Here is a 19,534-nt window from a genome sequence, read left to right as displayed (position 1 = left end):
TGAGTTCTCACCTGGCAGACAGAGGCCAAAGGCCAGGGTCCAGGAGGGCTGAGGGGGCCAGGAGAGGGGTGGCAAGGGGGGAGGGACACACACCCAGAGGGGATGAAGTCAGAGGGCTCTGAAGTCAGGGGTTCCTAGGTCTGAACCCCAGCACTTCCTGCCGTGTGACCAAGAGCCAATGACACCTGCTTTCTCAGCTCCACTTTCTCACCTGCAAAATGGGGTCAAGCGGCCATTTTTTAAATTAGGGGATGAGGCCAGCCATGTGTTTGGTTAGTAGTAGCGTAAAGTCACAGAGTCTCAGGGCCTCTATGGGGATCCTGGAGGAACTTAGGACCTTGAACCCCTCTGCAGGTGAGGGAACTCAGGCCACCAAGACGATGACTCCTGCGAGGGCTCCTGTTTGGCTCCATGGCAGCCCCTTCCTATGGATTCCCCTTCCTGGAAGCACTAAGGAGCATCTCTAAGGCTACCAAGGGCCCTGTCCTCCATCTGCCATTGTGAGGACAGAGGTCTTCGCCTGTTCCACTGTCTCCCAGGGTGGGCTGCATCCCTCAGGGGCAGACACTGAGCCTTGCTTGTTTCTGTGACCTGGGGGCCAGCACAGGCCAGCACCGTGTAGGTGCTTGACACCTGTTTAAAGAAGAAGTGAGCTAGCGACTGTAGGTGTGCAGTGCATTGGACAAAAGTAACAGAGAGACCCCTGCCTGGTCAGCCTCTGAAGATTTGGTTGAGGCAACGGGAAAGATGGGTGCATCTCAGGGAGTTTCCTCCCCACTGCTCACCTCCATGGAGCTCCAGAGCCTGCAGGAAGGAGAAGGGGGCAGGTTGGACCTGTGTCTGTGTGGGAAGAGGGTGAGGACATTAGGAGTTCAGAGAGAAAACAGGCTTTAGAAGTGACATGAGGACCCAGGGCAACATGGATCTTTGGAACAGCAGTCCACGGTGATGTCAGTGACCAGCCTGTTCCCAGCCTCTTATCGTGTCTGTGTCCCCAGAAGATATGTGGAAATATCAAACTCTAGTAGCTCTGGATGTGACCTTATTCGGATCTAGGAATTTTTGCAGTTGTGAATAGATGAGGTCGCTACGTGTGCCCGGATCCAACATGACGGGTGTCCTTAAAGGAAGAGAAGAGACACTGAGAAAGACACGCAGGGAGAAGACCATGCAGCAAAGGAGGCAGAGGTTGAAGTCACGCTGCCGTGACCCAAGCAAGGGTACCAGCAGCCACCAAAGCTGGGAGAGGCAGGAAGGAGCTTCCCTTAGAGCTTGCAAGAGAGTGTGCACCTGTGGGTACCTTGATCCTGGACTTGAGGCCTCCAGATCTATGAGAGAAAGAGTTTCTATTGTTTTAAGCCACCCCGCTGGTGGTTCCATGTTAGGACAGTCCCGGGAAACAATTACACACCACCTTGGCTAGAAGAGCCTCCTCTTTCCAGACACTGTCTAGACAGCATCTGTCAGGGCACCTGGAGCCCGCCCTTCACCCCTCACCACAGCCCTTAACTGTGAGCCCTGTGCTTCCTCAGAGGGTGTCAGAGCTGGCTTAGCCAGTCAGAAGCCTTCCCCAGGGATATCCAAGCTCTACTCTCACTAGCCTTCTTGAGCTCTGAGACTTGCTAACCCACAAGACAGGCTGACCAGGAGGGTTAGCACTCTCATGTCTCCCAGCCTCATCCCCCTGAGACAGTCAGTCTGTGTGCTGGACTGAACAGTGTCCACAGAACCCATGTCCACCAGGAATCTGGGACACACGGTCTTTGCAGATGTAAGCCAGCAACCATGAGGTCATCCTGGGTTAGAGGGGCCCTAGATCCTCTCTAACTGGTGTCCTTATACCAAGAAGGGATTTGGACCCATAGACACAGACATACAAGGAAGAGAACACGTGACCATAAAGGTAGAGATCAGAGTGATGCTTCTCCAAGCCGAGAAATGACAAGGATTGCTGGTGACAACCAGAAGCTAGGAAGAAGCAAAGGAGGGTTCTTTCTTCCTTCAGAGAAAGAATGAACTGATGTGGGATTGTGGACTCCCCTCCAGAATTATGAGACAATATATCCCTGTCATTTTAAGTCATCCAGTTTAAGCCACTTTGTTACGGCCACCGAGGAAACTGATATACCTTCCATCAAAGAGATCGGTTCCACCTGCCCTAGGCTGTGCATCCTGGTGCGGGGAGGGGCGGGGGGGCAACCTCTTCTCTCAGGACCTCGGTCTCTTCTGCTGCTGAGTGGAGACATGCAGTCCCACTCCCAAGCCTGAACCTGAGACATCACTGGGGCTCCAGCTGGGGGCCAAAACTCAAAATACAAGGTTACCATCCATGGATTAGACAGGAACTGGTACTTGTTCACTCAACAAATGTTGGCTTGTCCTGTTTGCCAGGCCCTGTTCTAGGCTGGGATCCTAGATGGGACAAGACAGAAAAACCCTTTGTCTTCATGGGGCTCACAGCCTAGGGGTGGGGAGAATAGGGCAGGGATGATTTCAGAGGCGTGTTGTGACACAATTTGCCTCTGGGCTGTTGAAGTCCTCGCTGTGGGGCTTTCCTAAGTTCAGATAAGGTCAGCTTCCCCAGCCTCCTCCAATGTGACTGAGCTCAAGACATCATTAAAAATGCAGATATTTGGCTCTTCAGCCTCTTTGGTGGCCAGTCGTGAGCACCTGCTGTGTTCACACAGCACAGACATGGTTGCCATGGCATTTGTCCAGCGCCTCCTGTTAGTTTGCTTAATGGGCTGTGTAACAAAGTACCCCAAACTGAGCAGCAATTTTTTGTCCATGCTCCACGGCATGTGGGATCTTAGTTTCCCAACCTGGGATCAAATTTGTGACCCTGCAGTGGAAGCTCAGTGGAACCACTGGACCACCAGGAAGTCCTAAAACTGAGCAACTTAAACAATGGCAATGTAATGGCTCACGGTTCTGGAGGTGAGAGGTCCAAGATCAGGGCTCTTAGCAGGCTTGGTTCTTTCTGCAACTGTGAGGGAGAATCCATTCCGTGCCTCTTCCCTGCTCTCTGGTAGTTTGCTAGTGATCTTTTGGCTTACCTCGGCCAGTAGAAACATCACCCCGATCTCCGCCTTCATGTTCACATGGAATTCTCCCTGTGTATCTGTCTCCAAATTTCCCTGTTTCATAAACCCATGAGTCATATTTGATTAGGGACCCGCCCTTCTCCAGTGCGACTGTCATCTTAACTCATTACATTTGTGACTTTATTTGTAAATAAGGTCACATCTAGAGCTACTGGGGGGTCACATATATGAATTGGGGGTTCACAGTTCAACACATCACAGGCACCTTCTCTGTGCTTCCAGAAAGTCAGGCAGCACCTGTCCGGCTGGCAGGCACCGAGGGCTGAGGTCAGGGTTGTGACTCGCTGCCCCAGGCCTCCACCTCAGAGAGTCAGCTCGTCTTCAGAATGTCTTGTGAAGAGGAATGCTAACGTCCACCTGTCCACCTTTCCACCCAAGGGCTTTTCATAATGTCCTGCTCTGTTGAAAAGACGTCAGACGTGTCTTCTCCACGTCCCTTTCCCAGCACCCAGGACAGCCTGACCCTTCGTAGGCACTTAATGTATGTCTGTGTGATTAAATAAACTAGGAGTTGTGAGTTCAGATTTCACCAGGGCCTCAGTTTCTGCAAACTGGGGCTAAAAATGGTATCGACTAAAGGGTGGTTGTAAGAAGTAAGTAAAGTAATCCGAGAAGTGCTAGGGGTAGGGTCTGGCCCACAGTCAGTATTCCCCACAGCGCTGATCAGGACCTGGAGGGCCCTTATCACAAGGCTGCGATGCCGGGTGAGGGAGCATGCAGCTGCCTGCCCCTGCCCCTGACTCCTCCCTAACCTTGGATTAAAAGAAAGGCAGCCAGGGATGTCCCTGGTGGTCCAGTGATTAAGACTCTGTGCTCCCAATGCAGGGACCACAGATTCGATCCCTGACTGGGGAACTAAGATTCCGTATGCTACATGGCATGGCCAAAAGAATAATAATAATAAAACAAAAGGTAGCTGATGTTTTTTAAGAGCCTCCTGTGCACCAGGCACAGAATCTGCCATTCACATCCAGTTTCTTCTTTCTGCCTTCAACGACCCAGCTTTGTGGTCCCCATTCCACAGGTGACAAGATGGCAGCGCGGGGAGGTGGCACGTCTTGCCAGGTCACAGCAGGTGGAGGCTCTGAGATTCGGGCCAGGTCCTCTGTTCTCCGGCTGGATCTTTGCCGCCTGAGCGTGGTGCACATGCTGAAGCCTGTCTCTCCTTGTCCTGCTGGGTCCACCCTGCTGTGCCCCGAGGCCTCCAAGCCTCACGGGCCAGGACTCCAAGGGCCTCTCTGCCCCTGGAGACCAAGGGGACCCAGTGTTAGTGTGAAATGCAGATTACCAGGGAACAGCAAGGCCTTTGTCCCTTGTTTGTGGCTGTGTCTCGCTGCCTCAGGGACGAGGGGCACGCTGTTGCCCCATTGACAGAGGTTTAATCAAAGTTTCTTTCTTTCTTTGACTGTACTACGAGGCATGAGGGATCTTCCCTGACCAGGGATCGAATCTGCACCTCCTGCACCAAGAGTGTGGAGCCTTAACCACTGGACCACCAGGGAAGTCCGTCAGTTGACAGAGGGAAGCCTGTCCCAGTGGTGGGCGGCCCCAGCCCACAGTTCTCTGAGCTCTTGGGGAGTTGGCACGCTGCCCCTGCTTTCAAACATCTTCCTTGGCACTTTGCTGCCCCCCCAAGTCAGCCCCTCCCCCCAGGCTGTGACCAATCGATGGCTGGATGTCGACAAGTACAGAGGACTGATTGCACAAGATCTGCTTTTCAAAGACTGTCCAGCTCCCAGGGAGAAGGGGGTGGTGGTGGGATGAACCGAGAGATTGGGATTGACATATATACACTATTCATACTATGTATAGAAGAGATAGGGATTCCCTGGTAGCTCAGCTGGTAAAGAATCTGCTTGCAATGCAGGAGACCCCAGTTAGATTCCTGGGTTGGGAAGATCTGCTGGTGAAGGGATAGGCTACAGACTCCAGTACTCTTGGGCTTCCCTGGTGGCTCAGCTGGTAAAGAATCTGCCTGCAATATGAGAAACCTGGATTCAATCCCTGGGTTGGGAAGATACCCTGGAGAAGGGAACAGCTACTGACTCCAGTATTCTGGCCTGGAGAATTCCATGGACTGTATAGTCAATGGGGTTGCAAAGAGTTGGACACAACTGAGCGACTTTCACTTTCACTTTTCATAGAAGCAATAATAATGAGAACCGACTATAGCATAGGGAACTCTACTCAGTGCTCTGCAGTGACTTAAATGGGAAGGAAATCCAAAAAAGAGAAGATATATGTATATGTATAGCTGACTCACTTTGCTGAACAGTGGAAACACAACATTGTAAAGCAACTATACTCCAATTAAAAAAAAAAAAGACTCCCATTACCAGCCTGCCTCGTCCAGGGACCTGGGCTACTTTGGAGAAGGACAGAGGCAGGGCTTGGGGTGTCTCTGTCTACACCCCAGTGCTCCTTGCTCCCATCCTAAGTGCCTCTCTCTTGGAACGTTTTTGGGGAGGGGGGTACCAGGGCCTAGCAGGAGGGGAGACTGGAGGGAGGAAGGAAAATTGCCCTGGGGCTGGGGGCGATGGAGGGGAGTCAAGGCTGAAGTAAGGGTTAGGACTCAGGCAGGGTTAAAGAATAGGAGAAGTGAGGGAAGGTATTCCCAACCCAGAATCCCTAACCAGCCCCTCCATGTACCCTCTGCTGGAGCCCAAGCCAGTCCTTCTCCTGCCTGGAGGTAGCCAGCAGCCTGTACACACCCAGAAAACCCTGGTTCCCAACAAGTGCTTTGGAGCATGGCCACATCCAACCACCATCTCTGCTGCATTCCATTCACTACCACACTTGTGATTCCAATGTTCTTATAGTCATATTAAAAAATGTAAAATTAAGCAGGTGAGATGAATTTTAATAATATATTTTATTAACCGCATATTGCTAAGTTATCATTTCAACATGTGATGAACCTAAAAAATTCTTCTTCAGCTATTTTATTTTCTTTGCACTCAGTCTTCAGTACCTGGTGTGTATCTTACCCATGCAGCACATCTCAGTTCAGACTGGCCATGTTCCAGGGGGGTCAAGAGCCACATGTGCCCAGAGGCCACCAAAGTGGACAGTACAGCTCTCCAGAATCAGGCTGCAATTCAAATAATTTCCAGCTAAACAGAAAATAGCATCCTACCCCACCCCCACTCCACCTTCTCCCCTCCTGTCCCCAGAGCACATGGGCCCTACCTCCTTTGCTCTCTTGGAGCCTCTGACTCCTCTGGTCTCACCTGTCCAGGTAAGGAGACCTGCGTGAGCCCCTGCTTGCACTGCCCGGGACCCTGCCCAGCCCCCAGTCCTCAGCCACCCCCACCTCATGCTCCAGGGGACCAGGGGCTATAGCCAGGCAGGAACATCACCAGGCAACGGGCCTCAAGGGAGAGCTCGGATCTCCTGCACCTGCCTGCCAGCCTCCCCGGGTGCCCATGGGCGGGGTGAGGCGGGGCGGGGCGCTGCTTGCCTCCTGCCTCCTGGGCTGCCTCCCGTCTGTTTACCTGGGCTCAGTCACAGTGCTGTCCCCCACCCAGCAGGAAGCCCATGGAGCCTGGGGCCACAGGCCACAGGGGACAAGGGCCAGACATCCCGGCCATGGCTGTGGGTCATTGATCCCAGGCTGGCTGGGTGGGGGTGGGGAGACGTTGGCCTGGACAAACAGAGGCTCTGAGGCCTGTGCAGGCCTGGCACCCACCCGCCACTCCCAAAGGTAAGCAGGGACCTCCAAGACAGGAGATCAGGACCTAGGAATGACCCGGTGACAACATCCAACTGGAGAGTCGGGCCTGGTTCCCTGGGGCAGCAGCCAACTTCCCTGCTCTGAGACCTGGTCTGCTGGGCCTCATGGGCCAGAGAGTGACCGGGTGAGCTGAAGGTGAGGAGACCGTAGAGCTGGGAAGAGGCACAGGGCAGTGGAAGGGCTACAGGTTCTGGGGTCTGGGAGGCCCAGGGCTCAGCTGTGGTTGGTGGACTCTGAGGCAGGCACGGGGCAGGGGAGAGGCCAGGTTTGCCAGGCTGAAGACCCCACTCTCATTCTGGGTTGGACAAGCTGCCCCCTCCATATTCAGGTACTCCACCTGGGGTTTCTGGTACGGGAGACAGGCCCAGAGCTCCCCACTTCACTAAACAGGCGGCAAGCTCAGAGCTGAATGTAGCTCTGTGTGTGTGTGCGTGTGTGTACACAAGCATGTACCTAGCCATTTGTATATCACAGATAGCTGTGCACGTACTTCAGCCTGTTTCTGTTGGTGTACATCTGTGTGTGAGTTTGGGAGTGTGTGGAAGGGACTTTCACCCCTTCCCCTACACTTGGGGACTCAGTCAGCGCAGCTTGTGGTGGGGGTGAACTCTAGGCCCGAATGGCCTCCCCAGTAGGTCCTAGATCAGAATCCTTGCCCCGTTCTGCTCTGTCTACCCTGGTGGAGTGACCCAAGTAAGTCCTTTTCTCTATATACATGTACTTTGGTTTCCCTAACCATTAAGTAGAGAAAACAAGGCTGCTGGAGGCGGAAATAGAACTTGATTGTGTCAGTGTCCAGCACGGGCTTGCACACAGGAGGAGCAATCGTCCAGCTCCAGCTAGCTCAGCCTCCCATGGGCAGACTGAGGACCTGAAATGACCAGAAGGGATGGAGGGAGTGAGAAGCAGGTTCCAGGCTGGTGTCTAGGTTCAGGGGAGAAGCCCCAGACCCTTTGGTAGTTGGAGTACACCCAGTCCCTCCTTCCAGGGGCTCACCGTCAAGGGGCACACAGAGAATGCCCCAAGATGAACTGTGCATTGATGGGAGAAGCCCAGGACGCTTCAGAGGAGCAGCCGCCCCTCCAGGGCACTCTGGGAAAGCTGCAGGAGCCTGTAAGAGCTGAGCGGAGGTGTGAAGGGGCCAGGTCAGGAGATGGGCAGCCCAGACAGAAGGAAGAAAGCCAGGTGGTGAGCAAGAACTTTCAGGGTTTAAGACACAATCCTGTGAAGCTCTTCACCCAGAGCTAGCTAAGAACCCTAGATCTGGAAAAGCTTTTTACCATCTTCATTTTCAGAATCAATCACGGGGAAGCCCAATGTCATTAGGATGCAACAAGCGTAAAGTGGGAGAGGGGCGGAGGGAGGCAGAAAGAGTTGGCCAGGCCACACGTGCACCCAGCACCCTGGCTGCACAGGAAGGAGCCATGTTCTGCTCTCTGAGCAGGGTATGCAGAGCAAATAGAATAAAGCCTCTGCTCCAGTACAGCCAGGGAGGAGACTGAGCAGGGATACAGAAGCATATCAGGCAATTTCAGTCCTGAAAAGAGCTATAAAGAAAGATGAAGCTAAGAGAGGGGAGCAGTCAGGGAAGGTCTCAGTGAAGAGGTAACATTTGAGCAAAGACTTGAAGGAGGTAAAGGAGCAGGTCATGAGGCAAGACTGAAGGAAAAGCATTTCTGGCAGAGGGAACAGCAAGTGCAAAGGCCCTGAGGTAGCCTGTACTCTATCTGGTGCAGATCCAGCCAGGAGCTGTGTGTGTTTCAGAAAGGTACACAAGGGCCATGTCACGGAGGCCCTGGTGGGCTGTGACAAAGGCTGCGGGCTCTGTTCTAGGTGGGGCTTATGAGCAGGATGCGTGGTAAAGACCACTCTGGTGGTTGTGTGGGAATTGGCTAGTGAAGATGGCCAGATGACTGGCTGGTGTAGGAGCCAAGATGATAGATGATATTGACCTGGATGGTGGTGGGAGCCACAGAGGTGCCAAGAAGGAGTTGGGTCCTGGGAGCAGTTGGAAGATAGAGCCACACACTTTTCTGGTGACTGGATCCTAAAAGTAATGTAAGAGTCACCATATAATAATAGTAAAAGACAGGAGGATGCGGTCATCATCACAATTGTCAATTGTCACAATTGTCCACCTCCTGCTGGACTGTCAGCCTCAAGAGGCTGGGAATGAGGTCTCTTATATTCACCAGTGTGACCCCCATGCCCAGCACAGAGCCTGACGCCAAGCAGGTGCTCAATAAATATATAGGGGCCTGATAACTGAATCTTGGACCCCAGAAACTGGCACCACCTCCGTGACCCAGCTCCATGCCTCTACACGTCCTGCTTCCCAGAGGCAGCAAGATGTGAACGAGAGCACTGCAACGGGAGTCTAGATAACTGGGGCTCTACTCACAGTCTTTTTTTTTTCAAGTTTTATTTTTTAAAAATTTAATTCAGTTTTTGCTCACCCATTCTTTTATGAACTATTCATTCAAGTGGCAGGCCCTGTGCTGGGTTCTATAGGGATCCAGAAGTGGATAAGACACAGACATGTCTTTCTTGTAGAGAAGAGGAAACGAAGCCGAAACCCAGGCAGATTGCTGATCTTGACCAAGGGCTGCCTAGAGTGGCTTACTCTCCAAGGCCTTGGGCCCCATCACTGGGCAGGTGACCCTGGAGCTGGCATTTAGGGGCCCGTCCTTTAGGCAGATGGTGTGACAGTACAAAGGCACACCCTGTGGACCTGCAGGGTGATGTGTGTGACAAAAGGAGGGCTGTGGGGGCGAAGGCAGCAGCCTGGCCATGGAGGGCCTTGGGTGCCTCAACTAGGGGTTTGGAGGTGGCTGGGGGCCTTGAGAGGACTCTGAGCAGGTGAATGGTTGGAGGTGGGCAGGGAGAGCTCTCTGCTGACAACATGGAAGATGTGCTCGAGGCAGAGATGGGAGGCAGAGAGGGCATTAGGAGGCTGCCCTGGGAGTCCGGGTGGGAGGTGATGGGGAGCCCAGGTGTATTCTTCACCTGCCCCACCAATTTGGGCTGTGTCAGATCTTGGGTCTCACACAGGGGATTTTCTGTGATACTCAGAATTCCCCCAGACGAATGTAAGCGTCATTTATGAAGGAGGCAAAACCCAGGGAGTGAAGGCAGTGCTTGGGGTATGGGGGGAGGAAGGGGGTGCCTACTGAACATCCTGCCTGTGACTACTCCCCTCTGTGCCTCCTCTATCAGATCGATGACCTTCTCTGAGCCTCAGTTTCCCCTTGTACCCTGATGATGTGTGAGGCAGTAAAGCATGGTGGTGAGGGCATTATCCTGGAGACAAATAGCATCGGTTTGCAGCCTGACTCTGCCGATAACCAACTGTAGGATCTCAGTCAAGTTCTTCAATCTCTCTGTGCCTCAACTTTCTCATCTGTAAAATGGGGATAGATAATAACAGACCCTGTCCCCCAAGAGTCTGCAGAAGGCTTACACGAGATAGTGCTTATAAAACACTGGAAAGTGAGTGTTAGTCACTCAGTCCTGTCTGACTCTTTGCAACCCCATGGACTGTGGCCCACCAGGCTCTTCTATCCATGGAATTTTCCAGGCAAGAAGTGGGTTGCCATTTCCTTCTCCAGGGCATCTTCCCAATCCAGGGATTGAACCTGCCTCTTCTGCATGGGCAGATGGATTCTTTATTGTCTGAGCCACCAGGGAAATCACTAAAACACCGGAAAAAAACAATTCAAATAAATGTCAGTCATGGTCATCTCTGTGCTTTCCGAGTCCCCAGTAGGTCCTTGGTGATCCAGACTCAGTAAAATAGGGATGTGGCTCTCTGGCAGAGAGAGTGGACTTGGGGCCGAGAGAGGGAAGGAACTGACCCATCACAGGGCTCTCCTGGCTGTAGCCACCCCACTCAGCTCGTGGGGGCAGCCACTTTCACCTGGGGGGCCTTGGACACTCTGAGCAGTGGGCAAGGCTGTCCACTCATTTCAGGATCTTTATCATCCATGGTCCTGGCCCATGAAAGCCAGCAGGGCCCCATGTGTAAGAAGTCCTCTGCTGGAGGGGAGTCCTATACCCAGTTGAGAATGACCAGCAGTCGCCTCCTTTCCTTGCATTCATGGAGGCCAGTTAAGAGATCCATGTGCCTGGAGCCAGACATCCTTGGCTGAGAAACTTCAAGCATCACAAATGAGCCCTATTTTCAGAAACCCTTTGTGTGAAAACCCAAGACTCAGCCCAAAGGACCCCTCTGCCACACACACACACACCCCTGGGGATGTATTTTAAAGGTACAATGGCATTTGGGTTATGGGAAGAAGAGGCTAATTTCTCAGAGGTGTGGAATCCTTGCTCTGCTGGTGGGTGGGCAAGTCAAGGGCCCTCTCTGGACTGTGGAAAACCTGCCCAAGAAGCCAAATAGCTCTCAGCAGTTTCCCGGAGGGTCTAGAAGGGGAGACAGCTGCAGGCCTGGGGCGCAGAGGGGTGACATTCAGGTATTATTTCATCATGATTTGTTATTTAACACCTCATTTCCAGGAAGTGGCCCAGAGTAGCGGAAAGATCAGGGAGTTAGACACCAGGGCTTGGAGTCAGACACCCCACTTATCTGCTACGTAACCTTTTGTGACTGGCTTAGCCACTCTGGGCTTCAGTTTTTCCATCTGCAAAATGGGGCTGGTTGCCAGCACCAGACATTCATATTGCATTGATAAAAAGGAGGCTAGGAAATCCCTGGACTGAGTTGTTGCTAAAACATTCTAGCTCTCAGTCTCCTCCTCTGTTCAATGGGTGCAGAACCTTGAAAGGCATTTGGAAGTTAAGCAAGAAAATACAAGTAGAGTGTCTACACAGAGAGGACCTGAGGAAGAGGAATGCATGGGGACAATGTTCCTCACATCCCAGAGACCAGAGGATTAAAGAGAGTGGTATCTATGAACTGTCTTGTGCAGACACTACATGAATACTAGTTTTTATCTCCTTCCTCTGCCCCTAAGATACTTTGAACAGTAGGGACACAAGAAGGCTGGTGCTCCTTGGAGGGCAGTCCCTGGCTCAACACAGAGCTGACTCAGGGCTTCTAGGCAGGGAGGGCCAAGTAAATGAATTGCATTAATGTTGTGGAAAGCTTTGCTGTTGAGAACGAGGAGCAAGGAAAAAGCATCCCCTGAATGGAAGAGAAGCCAAGGCTAGGAAATCCTGATGGCAGGAGGAATTGTTTTATAGAAACATTTATGCCATGTACGCACCCCAGTTCCATCTGAGGGTATAGCCTTGGGGTGGGGTTTAGGTAGTGAAACGTCCTTCTCTCCTCTGACACCAGATGCAAAGGTAGGGGTTCCAGCTGGCCACCCGGGGTGAGCCATCCTGAAGCATGCTTCCCGCCTTTGGGAGCTGGCTCAGGGCCCACTTTGAATTACTGGTACCTGGCATTATGATCCTGCTCCTCCAAAAGGCAGAGGTGCTGTCTTACTTCTCTGCAAGGCCAACATTCAGCAAAGGCTCCCTTGCAAATGCCAGGCTGTGTCCAACCCTGGTCTGTTTCCTTGCCAGGATGCCCATGGCCAAGGCCCCCCAAGCGGCTGGCGGGCAGGGTGATGGAGGTGATGGCGAAGAGGCAGAGCCAGAAGGGATGTTCAAGGCCCCCAAGGATGCGAAGAGAAAAGTCCGAGACTACCTCCGCCTGGCTCCCCTGTGGCTGGCTCTGGTCATGTTGGCTTCAGTGGGGGTCCTGCTCTGGTATTTCCTAGGTAACTGCATGGGCCCCTGGGAGAGGCACATGGGGAGGACTTAGGGTGGTCGAAAGGGCACAGCAGGACAGACCAGGATTCCAGGCTCAGCGACACCTGGAAACTCACTGTGTGACTTGGACATGCACTTCTCTTGGAGTCTCCCTTCCTGTCTTGTTAGATGGTAGTGCAAGATCCTTTCTGGAGCCAAGTGCCCCTAACTCCCAGCAGCTGAGGAAGAAGTGCTCTTCCAGTTCTTGTAAACTGACAAGCTGAAGGAGTATAAGCATTGCCTCCCTTGCCCACAGCCCTCCTGGGTTGCCCTGGGCTTGGAGCCAGCTGGCTCAGTTGGAGGAGGCCCAGTGGTGCTGGTGGTGCCTGACACCAATTAGTGTTTCTGCTCACTTGAGTCCAACCTGGGAGCTCTTCTGGGTGGGGGGACCTTGGCTCTATCATCTCTGAGTCTCCAGGACCCAGCATGAGTTGGGATGAAGGGGAGGGGCACCCAGGACTCAGGTGTCCAGGGCGGTGTCCATGTATGCCGATGGCTTTATACCCCAGCCTGAGCACACCTGGAATTCAACCCAGAGGGAAATGGGGGCAAGAATATCTGGAGCAGCTGTGTCTCCCCATGTCCTGAATTTAGGCCTTCCGTTTCTGGTATCACAGCTCTCAATCAGTCTGTTGGGGCCCCACGAGCAACTAGCCTATATTCTGGGTCCATTCATCCATCCTTCCTTCATTCATTCATTCAGTACTGACCACCTCCTATACACCAGCCTTGTGCAGGTTCTGGAGACAGTCCCTGCCCTCAGCATAAAGTCTGCCAAGTGTTAGGACAGAGCAAGCTGAGGGGACCCAACAGAACCCTAGCAGGGACAGTCCACTTTACCCAAGAGATCAGAGATCTCCCATTATGCACTCTGCAAAAGTTAGACCATTTTCTTACTGATTGCATCTCCTGGTGGAATTTCAGGTCCATTGAAAGGAATGGGGACCCACTTTGGAGCAGCCACTGGGGAGAGCAGCCTACGCCCGACTCCAAAGGGAGTTGAGGTAGGGGGTGTTCTAGAACCAGCCCCTGGGTCAAAGCTGTTAGGAAGCCTGGGTCTGAAGCGCACCCACTTGCCATGATGTTAGGTGGATTGTGATTCTGCTCAAAACCGAGCAATGCAGGCTAAGAGTAGAAGCTGTGTGCATTTCACCACCGGCAGGAAGCCAGCTTCCCAAATAGCACAGGGCTGCCGAGGCCTCCTTAGGCTGCAGGATAATTAGTCTTCAGGGAAAACTGCAGAGCACCAAGCTGCGGCAGTGGGGCTGGTGGGGGGCGTGGGGGTGGGGCAGGAACTCACCTGCCGATTGTCTTCACAGCGTCTGATTTCTCCTGGTTAGACTTCTGGAGTGAATCACCCCACTGGGGGCACAGGATGCTCCATGGGGCTGAGGACCCAGAGGGTGAGAGCTCCTTCCAGCTGGGGGAAGGCAACCCTCTCCCCAGAGGGACGCAGGTAGAAGAGCACTTTAGGAGATGTTTGAATAGTTTCTCCCATCCTGGGCCAGGCAGTGCTCTGGATATTGGGCACTGGGGAGGGGATGGACTACAGACATGCCCTGTCTGGTCTGGAAGGGGAGATGGACAAGAGGCCTATTACACTGGAGCAGGATAAGCCTGAAGTGAGGAGCAAACGTCTGGATAAGTGGAAGCCTGACCCAGTGGCCCAGAAGAGGATGGGGTGAGGGCCGGTTTCCCAAGCCCAGTGGGCCCTGGGCTGGTCCACTCAGATCCGGGTAGCAGGGCCTTTCATGCTGCCCAGCTGTATTGCCCTGGTCCTTTCCCTCTCCTGCTGTCTTCTCAAACTCTCCCATATCCCCCACCCACTCTGCCTCCTGCTTCAACAAGAAAATGGAACCACTCAGAAGAGAAGCCTCATAGATGCCCTCCCAGCTGTACCCATGTGCTCTGCCCTCCACCATCCGCATGGGTGAACCAGCCCTGCCTTATCTAAAGCCAGTTGTGGGACGTCCCTGATAGTTCTGTGGTTAAACTCTGGGCTCCCAGTGCAGAGGGCGCAGGTTCGATTCCTGGTCGGAGAACCAGATCCCACATGCTGTGTGGTGCGTCAGGAAGTGGGGAGCAAACCAACCAAACAAAAAGTCTTGTAAAGCCTGCTGTCCTCCCAGCCTGGATCCCAGCCCCTCTGCCCATGCGGTGGCCCGGCTCCAGCCACGCCCCCCTCTCTCCTCTGGGGGCACCATCCATCAGTGTACAGTGCTTCTCTTTGCTCTGGTACTCAGTCCCTCTGGTCTCCCCACCCCCTGCCAGCCATTACTCAGATTCCTTTTGTAGCAAACTCCTGGTGTTTCAAAATGCTGTGCCCTCCAGTTCCATACCTCTGTCTGGTACCCTTTCCAATCTGACTCCCTGTCCCCCACCCGCCCATAACCCCAAGAGTACTTGTCACGGTCACTGCTGAATCCAGTGGCCAGTCCTCATGGCATTTGACCTGCAGGCAGCACTTGACTGGGTACCTCATCCCCTCCTCCTCGAAACACTTTCCTTGCTTGGCTTCCGGGGCACCCACACTTTCTTTGTCCTCAGCTTATGATGGCTTCTCCTCTGTGTCTTTGCTGTTGGAGGGACTCTCCTCCTCTCTGCCTCCATTTATGCCCATATCCTCTGATGATTCCCAAATTTGCATTTCCAGCCCTTGAGCTCCACTGTGCACCAGGAAGGTGGGCTGGGGGTGGGAGGGGGACAGGGGCAGGCGCTGCTCCTCCTGCAGGATGTCTAAGGGTATTTCAGACCTTACTGAGAGTTAACTCTTTTATAAATTGTCATTCTACCTTTGGAGTATATTTTGAAGGGGGCTTTAACTTCTTAATTGATTTGTACCAGTTGTTAACATAAAATGATATTGAACTATTGATTTTCCATGTCTCTGAGGCAATGTATCTTTATAGACAAGTGTTTCAGAAGTTTGAGGTTTTGAGAAATGATTGTAACTTTATCGTATCATCATTAGTGACCTGGACTTCGCTGGTGGTCCTGTGGTTAAGACTGTTTCCACTGCAGGAGGTTTTGGTTCAATCCCTGGTCAGGGAAGTTCTGCATACCTAGCAGTGTGCCAAAAAATAAAATAAAATAGAAAATCATGACCTAAGAAAATCCTTTAAAATTGAAAAAAATGGAGAGAACATCCCAGGAGGTGGTCATTTTATCCTTCCTATGTTCCCTCCTCTTTCTTTTACTGCCCAACCTCAATTTGCCAGCCAGCAAGCCCAAAATATACCCTGACACCAATCACTTCTCTCTTCCCTGCACAGCCTGGTCAGGCTCCCTTGGACCACTCACACTGGCACGGCTGCAGGAGCCTCCTGTAGGTCCGCGTGCTTTTGCCCTGGCCTTCTTACAGCCTGTTCTCAACACAAAGGCAGAGGGATTGTTTTATAAAGTAAATCAAATCATCAGACTTCTTTGCTTAAAGCCTGCCATGGCTCGCATCTCACTCAGAGCAAAAATCAAAGTCCTTCCTGGGTTGCCCGGTGTGACCCTTCCTCCACCATCTTATCTCCTCCTGCTTTCCCCTCGTTCAAATCTTTGCTGTTCCTCAAACACAGCAGACAAGCTCCTGCCTCAGGGCCTTTGCACTTGCCAGTCTGCTGCCTGGAATGCTCTTTCCGTAGGTTAACATCCACTTGACCAACACCACTTCCCTCCTCTCTGGCCTGCATGTTGCAGCCCACAGCAACGCTTGATTTCTATACCACTTAACACCTCTAATATGTTATGTCCTGTGTTCGCTGTCTATTGTCTGTCTTTCTTGTTAGACTACAAGCTGTTAAGGACAGGTTTGGCTTTTGTGTTGTTGTTATCTGTTCACTGTCCTACTGGTATATTCCCATGTACTCTAGGCCAGTCCCTAAACATAGCAGGTTCTCAATAAATATGCATTGAATGAATGAATAAATGACTGAATAAGGCTAGAAAGTCCGGGCTATGAATCTGTTGTCTTCACATCAGTCAAAACGATCTTTGCAAAACGGAAATCTGATGACATCATCCCTGATTTTAAACCTTTCATGGTTTCCCTTGTTCATCAGGGAAAGACCAAAATCCCGCCCTGTTGATGTCTCAGCCTCTTATTACCCCTGTCTGATTGCTCCACCAAACAGGCTCTTGGCCCTGGACCTTAACATGACCCCCATTGTGGAGATTTTGCATATGCTATTCCTTCTGCCCTGACGATACTCTGCTGCTTCCCCTCTTCTTAATTTATTCTCCATCCCTCCTGTCTCAGATGGAGCGTCACCCTGGCCTAGGGTTTGCCATGAACCCTTAAGAGCACCTCGTGCTTCTCCTTTAAGACATCCTGGCAGATGAACCCACAGGCTGTACGGCTACTGGGGGAAAGTCTATCTTACCCATCTCTGTCAGGTCCATGTGGGGAGACCTGTCTGTCTTGGTTTACTAGTGTACCCCTCATAGTAGGTGCAGCTTGGACCACTCAGTGGACAACACAGAGGTGCTAAATCAAGAACTTGACCTTCTGGGCCCAAGATGGGTTTCTTGGTATCCATGTCCTGGACTAATCACTGGGTCAACTTCTGCCTGGGAGCCCCTGGGACACCACCCACCTGTGGGCCTCTGTCCTCCCTGGCTCTGTGCGGCCAATTTGTCACTACACAAACTCTGAATGACAACGACAAAGACGATGGCAGTGATGATGGTGCCTTGGAGGCCCAAGGTACTGGAGGCTGTGCTGAGGGTTCGGGGTGGCAGGAGAAGGAGTAGGGGATTCAGGAACCATCCCCATCTACTCCATTGGTTAACCTTTGCTGGTTTCTTCCTGGGCAGGGTACAAGGCAGAGGTGACAGTCAGCCAGGTGTACTCAGGCAGCCTCCGCGTGCTCAATCGCCACTTCTCCCAGGACCTTGCCCGCCGGGAGTCCAGTGCCTTCCGCAGTGAAACTGCCAAAGCTCAGAAGATGGTAGGAAGGATGGCAGGGATGAGAAGGGAGAGGGGAGGGGCCTGATCATGTCCAGGCAGTGGGTGAATCCATCCAGAACACTCATTAGGATCAGAGTCCTGCTCTAGGCATCATGGAAGGGAGACGGTGCAGACTGGTGGGAAAGCAAGTGGACTCTAGGGTCAAACTGCACTTGGATTAAATCCTGATTTTGCCACTTAGTAGAAGCATGACCTTTGAAAATTAGGGCAGCGTAAGGATGCTGCCAGGACCTTCCCACACCCCTTTTCCTCCTAACAATGGCTTACTGCACTGGGGATGGTCTCCCTCACAGCCAGCACCCTGTCCAGCAGGGCGGGCTGGAAGTGCTGAGGAGTAATTCCCAGCAGCAACCCTCAGGTACAAGAGACAGAGAAGGTGGATCCCTCAGCTCTTGGTGAGAGCAGTTCTGAAGATGCTCCCACAGTCTCTCAGGCTTCTTTCATAGCTCAGTTGGTAAAGAATCTGCCTGCAATGTAGGAGACCCGGGTTCAATCCCTGGGTCGCAAAGACCCCCTGAAGAAGGGAATGGCAACCCACTCCGGTATTCTTGCCTGGAGAATCCCATGGACAGAGGAGCCTGGTAGGTTCCTAGTCCATGGGGTCGTAAGAGTCAGCCATGACTTAATGATCAAACCACCACCTCCACCACAGTCTCTCAGAGATCCCTGCTGGATCTGCTCCTCAGCCACCCATAGCTCTGCCCGGAACCTTCGCAGCCATGTTGGCTGCCTTCCTGCCTATCTCCTTCCCCACTGATGTGCCTTGGAATCACCTGGAAATAAACCACTTGCCTCAGGACCTGCTTCGGGGAGACCCACCCAAGACTCTCTTTCCTTTTCTGCAGAGTGGAGTAATAACTACAGTGCCTGTCTGCAGGGTTGTCGTGGGGTTAAAATGAGAGCATGTGGATGTTAGCTCTGTGCCATTCAGAGCTCTTTAAGAACCCACGATCCTGCATTCCACCCCACAGCAGCACTGCCATTGAACATGTGCGAAGACCAACTGTCTGAGCCCCAGTGGCTGTGGTTGGGCCTAAGGAGGGGACTCAGAAGCCCAGGGGGAGCTTCTCAGAATCAAGGAGTGATTTGATGGAGGGGGAGAAGCCACTGGTAATCTAGTCAAGTTCAGAGCTAGTGGAAGGGGCAGGCAGATTCTTTACCACTGAGCCACCAGGGAAGCCCGGCTATGTGCAGGGGGAGGGAAATAAAAACTGAATGAGGTTTGTTCCCTGTCGTGGTCATTACTCACCATGTGACCATGGGCAAGCCTCTCTATCCTATAGATTCCTCAGTCAAGGAGGGCTGTGGGAGGGTCAAACGGTATCCCAGGGTAGGAGAGGGTTTCTGCAGAGAGTCATGAGGGGACTCTGATTGTTTTCCCTCTTTTTAGCTCAAGGAGCTCATTGCCAGCACCCCCCTAGGTACTTACTACAACTCCAGTGCCGTCTACTCCTTTGGGTGAGTCTTCTTGAGCACCCCCCACCCTCATCAGCCTTTGCTAGAGCCTTTCGGAGAATGGGAGGGGATGCTGTAGGCTTCTGATGCAACGCCTTCATGTTTTAAAATGGGGAAACTGAGACACAGAGAGGAAATCTGGATTCCTGCATGTGACCTCCCTTCACTGAACTTGGTTTTCTCATCTGTAGAATGAAAACAATGGTGTGGCAGGGATTATACTAGACAGTGACTGTGGTGTCTTTATCAAGGGCCTGACAGGTATCAGAAGAGACCATGGAGCAGTAGTAGGGGTGGGGAGTGCAGTGGTCCCATTGACTTATAACAGAGTCTGTGGTATATTACCTAACCTCTCACGCCTCAATTTCCTCATCTGTGAAATGGGTGCGGGTCTCCAGAGCTCCTCCCTCAGAGGGTGTTAGGGATGTCTGGCTCAATGCCCATCACATGAGCCATAGTTGCCGCCCCCTCTAACTCTCACCAGGAGCAGGGAGCTGGGTGGGGCCCACACTCCAGGCTCCTCCCCCA

General features: G+C 52.6%; 1 protein-coding gene across 5 annotated transcripts in view; it reads left to right on the top strand.

Annotated features, from left to right (window-relative positions):
• Positions 1 to 6,587: 6,587 nt before the first annotated feature.
• The window catches only part of TMPRSS6 (transmembrane serine protease 6), a 39,555-nt gene continuing 26,608 nt past the window's right edge, over positions 6,588 to 19,534 (top strand). The window contains exons 1-4 of one of the 5 annotated variants that reach the window (XM_070789771.1): positions 6,589 to 6,807; positions 12,367 to 12,563; positions 17,398 to 17,531; positions 18,942 to 19,009. In XM_070789771.1, coding sequence (XP_070645872.1) covers positions 12,368 to 12,563; positions 17,398 to 17,531; positions 18,942 to 19,009 — 398 coding nt within the window. In that variant the 5' untranslated portion in view covers positions 6,589 to 6,807; position 12,367. The other 4 variants (XM_019961346.2, XM_070789772.1, XM_070789773.1 and 1 more) reach the window with 4 other exon arrangements.

The sequence above is a fragment of the Bos indicus genome, chromosome 5, assembly GCF_029378745.1.
Source record: "Bos indicus isolate NIAB-ARS_2022 breed Sahiwal x Tharparkar chromosome 5, NIAB-ARS_B.indTharparkar_mat_pri_1.0, whole genome shotgun sequence".
In the NCBI taxonomy this organism is placed as follows: domain Eukaryota; kingdom Metazoa; phylum Chordata; class Mammalia; order Artiodactyla; family Bovidae; genus Bos; species Bos indicus.
Note: the sequence above shows the minus strand (reverse complement) of the source record. Positions and strands in the feature narration are given on the sequence as shown.